Source organism: Hoplias malabaricus, chromosome 12 (assembly GCF_029633855.1).
Source record: "Hoplias malabaricus isolate fHopMal1 chromosome 12, fHopMal1.hap1, whole genome shotgun sequence".
In the NCBI taxonomy this organism is placed as follows: Eukaryota; Metazoa; Chordata; class Actinopteri; order Characiformes; family Erythrinidae; genus Hoplias; species Hoplias malabaricus.
Window position 1 is genome coordinate 23,213,291 of NC_089811.1, and position 13,853 is coordinate 23,227,143.

The window sequence follows — 13,853 nt, forward strand, 5'->3', positions numbered from 1 at the left end:
AAACAGGTCTAGAGGTTCTCAGTGTTCTTCAGCCATAAGTGGTACAACAGGTAGTGTCATAACCACTCTAAAGTTCCAGAGTCCTGGGTCTGATCCTTCCTTTAGGTTTCTGAGTGCGTTAACGTGGACTTAAAGGGGACATTCATGATTTTAATCAAAAAAAACATTTTTACAAAATTCTGAAGATGGTTCCTCACCATTTATTGCTCTACAGTCTATTCATGTGCTTGAAACTGGTCTAATGTTTTTAAAAAGCCCCAGCGTACGTAATTGAGTAAAAAACCAAACTGTCTCAGTCCAGTATGCTAGGCTTTCACTCTCTCTCTCTCTCTCTCTCTCTCTCTCTCTCTCTCTCTCTCTCCCTCTCTCTCTCTCTCTTTTTCTGTGCTCATGTAGTTTTTTTAGACTACAGAGAGAACAATTTTCAACAAACATTGAAAAGCACAAACTGAGATGAGAATATTGTTTTATTCCTGCTCCATATGTGAGTAATAATCACTTAACTTTGCTGTTTCAAATGACTTATGGTGGGATGTCTCCAAATCCAAGAGACAGCTAACTGCGTTCCCAAAAATGCTACAAAACTAAACAAGTTACAAACAAGGTTCTATGGTAATTCAAACAGTGAATAATAATGTACAAACAAGTTAAACTTCAGCCACATACAAATCAATGTCATTTTATTCCTCAAACGTACTGTTCCACGTTAAAAGATGCAGGGCTTCTGAACTTAAATAAGCCAGAGAGAACAAATTTTCCCCGACCATTGTAGACGTCCTCTTTAATCAGACTTCTGCAGTTATCTGATTATTCAAGTTGCCATGTAAACTGCATATTCCAGTGTCTGAGATCCAAAAACGTTTTAGAATCAGAATAAGAAATCAGGTAAAGAAATTTGAATTTTAGGTCAGTAATCTAATTTCTCAAATCGTGTGTACTCATAACTTGATTTTTTTTTAGATTTCCCTGTCTGTGTATGCGCACAAATGTAACTGGACTGAGTGTATGGTGGAGACTATTTTGAAGTTGTCTCACCTTTCTGCATCTGAAAAATCATTAAGTACTACTCACATTCACCAGTCTTCAACTGTTTTAAAAACCTCATCTCTATCTCAGCAGCAATGTAGAGAAATCTGTGAGAAAGTCAGTGCTGCGTAATATTAGAAATCATTCAAAAAATAAGATCCATATTTGCATTTATAATGGGTTCATGTTTACAAAAAGTGGCAGCCGGATGTTTATGTCATGAATTTCTGTGATATTATTGGCTGTTGCAAAGCGGAAATCAGATTATTGCCAGACTAAACTCAGAGTTTGCCCCTTATCTGATGACCCAAGAGCTGGATGGTGCTCCATCATCCCACATAAGGAAGGAAAGTAAAAGTATATAGTGTCTCAGATACATTTGCTATTGGTTAAATCAGCACAGCAATACAAATCCACGTTCTGCATTAAAGAAACCCGATGTTGTTAAGGTGATGATGGACGTGATGATGCCACTGTCCATTTGACAATATTCATGATTTTTCTCTTTATTTACAGTCTTTCAATTAGAGAGTGAGGTTGAAAAATGTGATGCATATGTGGAATTAGAGGCTGCTGCATTGCCTTTCATAAAACGCTCATTAAGTTGTTAATTGCCTGTAGTGCAAATAAAAAGGGGCTTAGTTGGCTTGGATATTAGCCTCTCTGTGTGTGTCACTGCTTAGTTAGAGCACCAGAGCCCTAAATATGCTAAACCATATGTAGCATTTTTCTAACTACTGAAAGCACCACATACTGAGGGGCAGGGGCTCAAGAGAAAAAAAAAAGGACAACTTGAACATGAATTCAGCTTAATTGCATTTACAGCATATTGCAGTCTCAGAGGAAACCAAACATTGTGTTTTTCCAATGACAGCCATGCATACTTTATGCCCAAGCATGGATTTGAACTCCATTCTCCGTAACCTGTAAATTTGGGTAAGTGGCATGATTAAGACTTTGAGCCCCTTAGCCCACACTCAGCACTGTGCACCTGCTTGTAAGTTTGTATTTTCATTCATTCATTCATTCATTCATTCATTCATTCATTCATTCATTCATTCATTCATATATACATTTTCTCTATCCACTTCATCCTGGTCAGTGTTGTGGTATGTCTGGAACACATACAGAATCAAAATACAAAAAGCAGGAACACACCCGGGACAGGGCCCCAGTCCATCAAAGGACAACACACACTCAGTCACCCAGAGTGCATATTTCAATAAATTAGATGTTTTTGCTTGGAGATTACTCAAGGACATTTTGCAGAATTGAATGTCTGTGTCCACAGTGGGTGGACTTTAAAGTAGCTGAATTCACTTATCATAAGGGGTGTCTAGAAACATTAATATGAGAAAAATAGATTTCTGGGCTATAGTTTGAATGAAAACTGTTCCATTTTGATTAGAATTGGGACTCCCGAATGTGGCCCTACCGTTAGGATATCACCAGTGAGATAGGCCTCAGTGTGATTGCCACTCTGCATCATTCAAGTGGATTTGTTAGTGTTAAGAGCTCAGAAGAGCCTGGCATAATCCCGGTGGCCCACCTCCCGGGCAGAACACTGTCCCTGATCAAAATACACATAATGCTGGATAACACTTCTTAAGGGGAATATCATTATTTTATAGGTGGGATATTCAGTGTGTTGTGATGCAGACTGTATATCCCTGAGATGGGGGGCTCAGGAGCACTTGAAACCTTACATACTAGCACTTTTCCTGGAGCTACACTAAGGTGATTCCATCCCAAATTTTTTTTTTGAAAAGCCATTTAAAACACACTTTCTATGCATTGCTGAACAATTTCAAGACCAAGAGGACAACTCTATACTCTAAGGCCAAAAGGGCAGAGTTGAGTTAAAATATTAATTGTTAACAAACAATTTTATCACAAAAACGTAACATTTGATAATGTAAAATTGCAAGGAAATAACATGTAAATGCTCCGTCTGTTTGCTGTTGTCCAGGAAATGGAATTGTAAAGAAGAGTCAAATTCCAAAGAATCATTTCTTTGAGCTTCTGAGAAAAGTTTGTATTGAATGTTGGCCAACGATTCATAGAGCTGAAACACTTGGTCTCGGTTTGCAGAACACTTGCAAAATATTAATATTAAATAAATGAAAAATATTAGGATTAAAGTGGCCATATTCCTTTATTTTAAATGTAACATCATTTTAAGCTATTGTTTATGAAAATTGATAATAAATAATAACCCCAGAAATAGTAAAAACTATTAGACTTCACTGACTAAATCTAGAATAAATCTAAGAACAATTAAATGACTAAAATAAAACACATTTTAGTCAAAAGCCTAAGACCGAAACTAAATCAAAATGAGCTGCTAAAAATAACACTGCTTTAATCCGTCCTGGGGTTTGTCTGTTCACAAGCCAGGTTTAAAAACACTACAAAAAGAATTTTATGCCTAATTAGTTGCTGTAGTGTTAAATCCTCAATCTTTTTTCTACACCATTGGAATCCTAAATTATAGAAGTCTTATTTCTTCTTTAACACAACGTTATCCAGAGGAATCCAGACCACTATCCTTTGTCATTGTGTTCAAAACTGTGAAAATGGTTTGGAAATCTATACAAAAGCGCACACACTGCTGATGTGTGAAAGATAGCCCTTCTGAAAAATCTGCATTGACCCCTTTGGTGCTGGAATGGCTGTAGCTACTGTTAGCAACGATTGTTAATAGTATTGTGTGAAGGAATGGTCTTAGTTCTGAGAATAGCACAAGCTTTTCTCTCTGTCCAATCAACTCAGTATTGTAATGGAGACCTAGGGGTGATGGTACTTGACCTGTGACAATGCCCTCTGACTCCTAAGTGAATGACCTGTGTGATTTAAAAGCACATGTCAGTTCGCCTTAAAAGCAGGTTCTGTGTAATGCTGATTTGGGACTCATGGCCCATACACTTTCTTGTGGGCTTGAAATCATTTCATAATACATAAACAATGAACCTGGGTTCCTCAAAACATTCATCCCAAGCTTCCCAAGAAATTATTTCATACATCGCACAAGGCATTTGAGATTTTTTTTTTTTTTTCTTATACCATATTTTCTGCACAATCAATACCAATAGCTAGGATTTCCCTAGTGCCAAACACTCCCTTACCAAAAAAAAAAAAAAAAAAAAAAGGACTTAAAGATTATGTCATTAACTTTCCCATGCAATTCCCAATTATACTTTTTTTTAGCAAGTTTACATAGATCTATATATTAGCGGTATACTTACAAGTGTTTTTTCTGTACTTTTTGGGACAAAATTGGCCCACATTTCAGTTTATAAATGTATACATTTAGGTATGTAAGAGTGGTACACAACTAGTTTACATCTCGGTTTTATTTTGTATTGAAGCTATAGAAAATGTTTACTAATATATGACTATAATTTGCTAGTTATATACTTCTATCTGACTTACAATTGTAATGGATTATAACATGAATCAGGCCTGTTATATTCCTATCAAGCCCAGCCTGGTATAATAGTTAATGAAAGACCATTCCAGGTATTATTAAATTGTGTCCTGTGAATATCTGGCCACAATGAAAAGTTTCAGAAGGCTGAAAAAGCAGCATTAAAACTTAAAACTCTAAATGTAAACTAACCTTAAGTTTTAACAGCAGAGTCCAAATAGGTAGAAAACTTTTATGGAACCAAAAGTGTTTTTTCTGTGGCATTGCTCAAAGAACCTTTTGTAGCACCTTTAACTGGGCAGCTGTTAGCTAACAGAGCCAGAGGATGGGTCATCCTTCATATCCACAGAAAGCAAAACCAGTTGTGCTTTCTTGGACTCCCAGTCTCAGAGGGCAGAGGCATCACCAGGGCTTGAACTCAGTGACAGTGCCAACACTTAAAACAATTGTACAATTGTGCCACTCAGGAGCCTCAAGCCTTCATTGTTGACAGACTGAGTTGTTGTATACAATGTTATTCTTTGAGATTCAGTTCTCTTACCCTTTTAAGATTTTAAAACAGATGGTTGAGCACTTCCTCAGAAATACAGAGGGATTTCGTAAACATGTTTAGGTATTTTCCATCTGGTATGACTTGTTAGCGTGCACAGATATGTTTTGAAAACGTCTGAATGAAGATAGTGTCTTAGAGATAGATAGACAGCCTGAAGATGCAGTGTGTTACTTTTACTTTTGGTGTGAAGATGGTGTTAGTTATAAAGAGTATGTGTTTGAGAGAGAGTTTAAGCTGGTGGGATTGGGGGTGGGAGGGAGTGGGTTTGTGGGGGCATGCTGACTGAGCCACCAGCACAGCTCCTCTGAGGCACGTGACAGTGCCAAATCAGGTCAGGAAATTAGGCCCATATGATGTTTTTGCAGTAGTGTAGAGAGATTTAGCAGAGATATGAGTGGAGCCATGAGGGATGAGTCTCACAGAGAGAGAGAAAAAAGAAGCAAAGGAGACACACATGCAGATGGCTCTACCACCCCTCACTTAAGTATGTGGTGTCACAGTTAAGGCCTCCATCAGACGTCCCTTAATGACGTAGGTCAAATTTTGAATGCTGTCGATGTTAGATGCAAATCACTTCATCGGTCGAGCTTGAAATTAATTTACTTACTTTATCAGGTGCTCCCCGTCCAGACCAATATGAATAGTACCTTTTAAAGAGGGACATCAAAACACCACACAGCAAGAGAGAAACACAAAGGTTTAATAGTAAATCACTCCATACTCCCTATGTAGGGCACTATGCAAGTCTTGTAATTGCCGAATCTATATCTAAATCATGCACTATAGATTTCTGATACAGCATCATTTATAAATATATATATTTTCACACCTGCATGTATTTGTCCGGTAAAATTAAGCTTTGGTTCATGTTCACCCTTGGTATATGGTTTATTTAGGCAGGTGAGAAAGAAATAATCGCACTTGGATGCTGACCAAAACAACTGAAACAAGACCCTCAAGAGGTGGTGGTCTCGTATCTGTCCAGAACAAACTCTGGTAGGGTTTGTTTCTGGTTTCTGGTGACCTCAGTCCAAGCCAATTATCAGTTTTACACAGCAGGACTGAGCTAAACAGCTCTGGCAGTCAGGTGTACTTTGCTTATTGGATGCAGCAGAGCAGGTAAACAGAGAACGCTAATCAGGGAAATAAAACAGTAACATAAACTACTCCAGAACACTGGACCTTCCTCCTGTGTTTACTGTCTTGCTCCCACCCGAGTAAAATGTATGGTGATGATACGTTTTGGTGTGCTTGGAATTGTTCCTGTGTGAAAACCAACCAAACCACGGGGAAAATTTATTATAATAAAAATATTATGACTGATGGCGGCACGGTGGCGCAGCAGGTAGTGTCGCAGTCACACAGCTCCAGGGGCCTGGAGGTTGTGGGTTCGATTCCCGCTCCGGGTGACTGTCTGTGAGGAGTTGGTGTGTTCTCCCCGTGTCCGCGTGGGTTTTCCTCCGGGTGCTCCGGTTTCCTCCCACAGTCCAAAAACACACGTTGCAGGTGGATTGGCGACTCGAAAGTGTCCGTAGGTGTGAGTGTGTGAGTGAATGTGTGTGTGTGTGTGTGTGTCTGTGTTGCCCTGTGAAGGACTGGCGTCCCCTCCAGGGTGTTTTCCCGCCTTGCGCCCGATGATTCCAGGTAGGCTCTGGACCCCCCGCGACCCTAAATTGGATAAGCGGTTACAGATAATGGATGGATGGATGGATATTATGACTGATATTTAGCAGGTTGAAGGATCTCCACAATGGGGCAGTGTTAGCACTCATACAGCTTTTGAAACGTCTTTAACCCCAATATTGTTGATCAGCCAAAAGATGTTCCTAGTGATAAAGCCCTGTTCTCTAGATTCTGTACTGCTGCTATGAGGCTAATCACTTAGCTACTGCCTGGCTAAACCATAACATAGCCCAGATGATAAAAAAAGTAGTTAAATAAATAAATAAACAAATCTAGTGTTAGCATAGTGGACAGGATGGTGCAGAGGGGCACTGAAACACCTCTAGAATGTCTGGATTGTCTTTCTGTGGAAAACATGCATCAGTGTTGTTTTGTATGTGCTCTAAGTATATTATATTATCATTTGCAACACTGGTACATGTTCTAGGCACTGTTGTTTATCAACAAAAAGATAAAATACCATATTTTCCCATGTAATTTGATCCTTTATATACTATTAAATAACGTTGTAATGCTCTTGATGAGTCTACAAATGAACCTGCACATATAATTGGATGTCTGTTAATATTTATATTAATATTTTATGAAAATACACCACAGGTTTAAATATTTATAAAATCTGTTGTCTGCTTCTTAAATTCCATCACATGATTATACATGACTTACATCCTGAGTTATGACTATCAAGTTGAGATAGACACATTATCTATTATCTCACTATGTGCAATGCATGAAAACACACAAAGAATGTAAATAGAGTACGTCCTTTTTTTGTTCCTATGTGTTTTCAGTTAGCTAGTGTTTGTTTTAAGAGGAAAAAATGTAATGTATTTGAATTACATATATACAATAAAGCTTGATATGTACTTTGAAGTTATTATTCTTTTGTGTAAGTAGTGACATACAGAATATGTATATATGTCTCTGTCTTCCACAGTCCCCTAAAGTCCACAGATACCCTGATATGGAGGCGGTGCCCCTCCTCCTGAGCAAAGTGAAGGCGGAGCCACCAGAGGACCTCCTCTCTTCTGATCAGTTCCAAACCCAAACTGAGCCTGTAGACCTGTCAATCAACAAGATTCGGCCTTCTCCCCCCTTAGCCACTGGCTCACCCATCACTTCGGCCTTCTCTCCATCGTCCTCTTCCTCCTCCTCTTCATCTTCACCCTCTGTCATTGCATCTGTGTCTTCGGGAATGCCCTCAGTCTTGACCCCTGGACCTCTGGTGGGCTCTCCCCCAGGTGTAAGAGGCCAGCCATTTTTGCACATCATCCACCCAGTGCCGCCCTCCAGCCCGAGCAAACTGCCCAGCCAAGTACACCGCATCCCAGTGGTAGTGCAGTCACTGCCTCTAATGTACACTACAGCGGTGCGCTCACCTTCCAACCACCTCAACTCCACCATCATGTTACCTCTACTGGATGAGGCCAAGGGTCACTGCAAAGGTGAGGGAACACTCTTCATTTTATGAGTCATTTGCTTTCATGTCAAATGAGAAAGAGCAAGATTATTAGTCATTCTCTGCCTGCTATCCATGGGCAAGTAAACGCACATTTGTGGACACCCCCTTGTCCAAAGTTTCTTCTGAAATAAAGGGTATAGGGCAGCACAGTGGCATAGCAGCTAGCTTCACACAGCTCCAGGGTCCTGGGGCTCACCTTGATTCAATGTCTGTGAGGAATGTGTCCCACCTATGTGGGTTCCCTCCAGCCCCACAACCTAATAACACATGTTGGTAGGTGGACCAGTGTGATCCGTAGCCACCATTTTGAGGACTTATTCATTAGTCATATACGTAATTAATAAAACTGTCATGTTTAAACACTATATGCATAGCAAAAAAATAGTGCACTTAATAGATAACACATCTAAGACTACTACAATTTGACAGGGAAATATAAAGCTTATAGCCAAAGAGAAATGCTTTTTTTTACAAATTCAAAATTCAATGCTATATGAGAGCAGAAACCATAATTGTATCAGGCACATTGTGCACTACACAGGGTGTAGGTAGACACTCAGCCAGAGATTGAGCCTCGTTTTTATTGTGGCGTGACAATTCATTCACTGATCATCTCACAATTTCAGAGATGGAGAACTACTTTATTAAACTCTAAGTCTTAAGAGGTAAATAATTTAAAAAGACAATTTTTACACTTTCAGAGCACAGGACCCTCATGATGAGATAATTTACATGGTAAACAGGGGAAAAGATTAAGACAAAGGAATGCATGGCTAGCATTTGTAGTTTTTGATAAAACAAGTGAAATAATAAAATTGCTGAATTTTGTATATGGTCTGTGTATGAATAACCATCAAAGAATTGGTCACGAGAGCAGAGAAATGCATTTGTGTCTGACCTGCTAACAGTGTTCCATTAGATCCTATGATGAAAATGCTAGTATGGGTAACAGAGAATTACTGTCTTTTTTCTGCATTTTGGATCAGTGATGAATATAAGAGATGTTGTTAAAAAAACAGACAATTCTGTCAAAATGCTAAAACAGAATATTATATAATATTAAAATAACAAAGTGCATGCTACGTTTGTGCGGGTATGGTAACTTTAGTCCAGTTTTAGGTGGGCTTGGTAACAGAAAAATGGGATGAAATAAAGTAGGCTCTTTGAAGGTTTCTGGGGTAGAATTACATGTATTAAACACCAGATGAGTCATGGCTATCCCTATGCTCTTTCCTCCATGCCACTGCTGATCTTCTAATCATGTGCAGATATGAGCTTGGGTGTGCTCAGCTCCTTGTGGAGATCCTAAAGTTGTACAGTTTTACAGTGCTGTTCCTTTTTTTTAAATGTTGCTGCTCCCTCACTGGGTTTTTGTGCCTCAGAGTGAGAAATGTCAACACACTGTAGCCCAAGTAAAGACCCTCTTCTGTACTTTGGGAGCTGCTAGTGTCTCCAGGCTCTAATGTGTTTCTGGTGAGTGGAGATGAGATTTGCAAGATGAAAGAAATTTTCCATAAGCGTGAGATTTTCTCCAGTGCAGGTAATGTAGAGCTGTGCTCAGCTCTAAATCAAAAGCACACATTTCAGGCTTTGCACAGAGCTTCACTGGGTCCAGGACCTCACTGGACGCTCCCTGCTGCTGCCTGTAGTCGCTTTCCTTCAGGGTGGAGCATTCTTTAACTTCTCTGGCCCCAGGAAATATACCAAAGGCTTGGGTGTTGCTATCAAACAGAGTGTGGCCAGAGACAGACACTGGGGAGCTGTTTGTTATTGAACCACTTGTTTATCTGGGACTGGTGCTAGTCCCCAAGGGCTGGGCATGGCCAGGCGTAAGACGAGAGCTTTTTTAAAAGCACCAGTGTCTTTCGCGGCAGGAGAGAAGGGAGGGAGGAAGGAGAGGAAAAACAAAGTTTGCGTAATCGGGTGGGGCGGATATTGAAGATGGGTGGCAGTGTAAGCACTCAGGCACATAGCAACACCAGCTCCACCCAGGGAGATCCACTGAAGCACAGGGGAAACGAGGTCAGTCCTGGGTGGAGTCTTCAGAGTGGCAGGCCATGGTATGAATCTGCGATAGCAAGGTTAAAGAGATACAGTACATGTCCAGTGTTGGACACCCAAAATGAATATATTCAACTACTCTTCAGCTCAATATTGAGTGTGTATATGGGTCTTTGGAGCAGCTGCACATGAGCCTAAAATCTCTGGATCAAAGATCTGGATATAAAGACCCCTGTTTAAAGTGTGCTTTTCTTAGGCAGTCTTAACGGCACAGTAACACACACAAATCATTATCAAGGTTAAAGAATGAAGAAACCTTGGTTCAGTTATGTCCTAGAACTTAGGTCTTATGTGACCTTAAGGTCAGTGATTCTGTCCCCACAGAGTAGGAGGAGTGACGGGACAGTGCTTTCTCCTTCCTCAACATCCATGGCTGAAGTGCCTTTGAGCATGGTACCTGACTTCCAACTGCTCCCCTGCACTATGCACGGGCTGTCTGCCAGTTTGGATGTGTTTGTACTACCGTGTGTGTGTGTGTTTACTGCCACAGATGGGAATGCAGAGGCACAATTACATTGTACTGCTGTGAAATGATGATAAAAGCATCATGCATGTTGCAAAATGTTCAAATTTAAGAAAACATGCAGTGACCACACAGATCAGGTTGTTAGTGAAAAATACAATACGTGAAAAACCTAAGTGTAAGCCTTTTTTTTTTTCTTTGCAGTAATCTATAAAAATGGATTAAGCTACAGACGACAAAAAAAAAAAAAATATACTACAGTTTTAGACTATACAACATGCCTTTGTCCAGGTCTATGGACTCATCTACTGTGCATGTGTGGTGAGGGTCAGTATATTATATTTTGGATTGAACTACTGCTTTTAGTGCAGATACAACATTAATTAATTCATTCATTCATTATCTGTAACCACTTATCCAGTTCAGGGTCGCGGTGGGTCCAGAGCATACAGAGAACACACCCTGGAGGGGGCGTTCATTACGGTGTGACTGTGACACTACCTGCTGCGCCAACGTGCTGCCTAGATACAACATATTATTTTTCAAATATTTATTGTCCAGTGTCTAAAACCGCTAAGTATTACACTAGCAGTTTTCATTTACATCTGAGGGAACGACAAAGCTCCAGGTATTTTTACATAGAGCTTTACAGAATAAACAAAAATGTCTGAACAGTATGTTGGTTTTAAAAGCATACAAATGAACACTAATGTCTCTTCCACATCTGAGCTGATGGATATTCATTGTACACTAAAGCACAGCCTCAAACTCCTCGAAACACACTCAATGCTGCTGCAGAAATTCAGCTGTTACTCAGAGAACTTTTTTTAGCAGCTGTCTGCATCTTTGAGTCTGGGTCTTTGAAAAATGATAACTTTATCTGTGTCACTATTCAATGGATCTATTTTTTTATTCTTCATCTTTATAACAAAACTCAAAAAGCAGCTGAGCTTATTGAAAATCACATATCTTTTTTTTTAAATCTATAAAAATTAGCTCAGAGTGAAAAGACTTCAGAGCAACTTTACTAGTGTAAAGTGTACACTTGTACTAGCTAGTGTTTCATATGACTTTTTTACCATGTAACTACACAATGACTTGGACATGACTTGGATGTAAGGAACGTGTCATTGCCTAGAAAACCTAGACTGGACTTGTAGATCACAGGTTACAAAAAAAACTCTGTTTATGAATTTAATTGCCATATCCATAATCATTAAATAAGTAATTAGTGATCCCAGCTCTAAAAGTGTAGATATGAAGCTAATCATTATGACCATTTTCACTGTCCATGCTCTCAGCTCCACTGACCTTACAGGAACACTTTGCAGTTCTGTAGAATTACAGACTAGTCCATCTGTTACTCTGCATACTTTGATCACCCCACTTCCTGCTGGTCCACCCTGTAGATGTAAAGTCAGACACAGTAGCTCATCTGTTTGAACAGTTTGTGTTAGTCGTCCTCTAGTCATTCATCAAACTCCAGCAGCAGTGCTGTGTCTAGTCCACTCACAACACACACTAACAGACCAACACAATGTCAGTGCCACTGCAGCTCTGAGAACAACCACCACCCAAATTATTCATGCTTTTCTTGTGGTCCTAGGGTCCTAAGCATTGAAGAAGAGGGTGAAAGGGGCAAAAAAAAAGCATGCAGAGGACTACATTCTACAACTGTGGAACTACAAATTACTCCTGTATGGTCAGTGGAGCTGAGAGAATGGACAGTGCGTTTAGAGACAAGGATAAGGTCATAATGTTATTGCTGATTGGTGTAAAACCCTGCAATTAACATTGTGCAAACAGCTCTGTATACTGCAGTGTTTTATATAATCGGATAATAAATTGGACACAGTCCAGACTTCAAAATATCTTCAGAATCCTTACAGAAAGCATTTAGTCACCATCATGAGACCTATAAACTCATAACTAAAGGTGACAATTACATTTTATAAGCTATATTTTAAATAAATGCTGAAATGTAGCAAAAGCTGCAGTTATAATTTGACTTAAAAAATACATTTTCTGGCTGCTGCAATTGCATATAAATCCCCAAAGTTAGTGCAACCACGTATAGCTGGTCTACTGAGCATGATGAGCTTTCCTTTTTTTCTTTTTTTTCCACAAGTGACTTGCCTCCTTCTTTATAATGTGACTGATGCCTCTCATTGTAATCTGCAGAGTTGAGGAGTTCAGAGGCAGAAAGTAAAAATGCTACCTGTGATTTTGTTCTAACACCTTTCTTACTGGTTTGTGCTGACTCAAAAACCATTTCCTGGGAAGGGTTTTACACCCTACCCAAATAGACTGATGCAGTGTATTGTTGTTCATTACTTTTATACACAATGAATACACAGTTTGGCTGGTCATATACAATTGCACTGATGGTAAATGTATGGATTACACATTTGTCTGAACTATTGTCTAATGCTGTGTGAATGTGAAGCAGGAGAATATCTCATTACTTCCATTATAAATATGCAGTATCACAGGACTGGCACACACTGGACTGATATGCATGTTCACATGCAAATGTTCATGTCCAGGGCACTGACAGTCAGAAACTCTTTCTCTCTCTCTCTCTCTCTCTCTCTCTCTCTCTCTCTCTCTCTCTCTCTCTCTCTCACTCACACACACACACATGCATGTATGCACACAAACTCTCATACACCCACACAGTCACACATCCACACCCACACTTACACACACTTGTACACACACACACACACATGCACACACATAGGTTGGCCATCCTTTTAAAGGGAGGTGTGTGCCCTTCTCAACAGCTCTGTCTCTGGTGGGGTTACCATGGAAACAGGCTTTGGCTGGAAACAACAGCAGAAAGAAATCCTGGGGTTTGCTAAGCTACCTCTCATGAACCCCGCTTTTGTCACTGCCTTGATATGGACATTTTCCGAAATGTCCTGGCCCACGGTGTAGGTAAATTGGAAAGCTTGGTACAAAGCACTTCAGCATTATTGTTCAGTATCTTGCCTGAGAACGCTTTATTTTCTTGCAAGTGCTTATTATGCTCTGTATTCTGCTTGCAGACGTAATGCAAATACATGAATCGCAGCCAATATTGCACAGTGCTTAATTCTGTAAAATATATGAGTGCACACTTACATAAGGTACAGACTTATATTCTGAAGGAATGTTCAAGTGTATTGGAGTTATT

At 39.7% G+C, this 13,853-nt stretch overlaps 1 protein-coding gene across 2 annotated transcripts in view; it reads left to right on the top strand.

Moving 5' to 3' along the window:
- The window catches only part of klf12b (Kruppel like factor 12b), a 76,020-nt gene that overhangs the window by 34,378 nt on the left and 27,789 nt on the right, over positions 1-13,853 (top strand). For both annotated transcript variants that reach the window (XM_066686111.1, XM_066686112.1), the window contains exon 3: positions 7,627-8,134. In XM_066686111.1, coding sequence (XP_066542208.1) covers positions 7,627-8,134 — 508 coding nt within the window. The remainder of the gene's footprint in view (positions 1-7,626; positions 8,135-13,853) is intronic.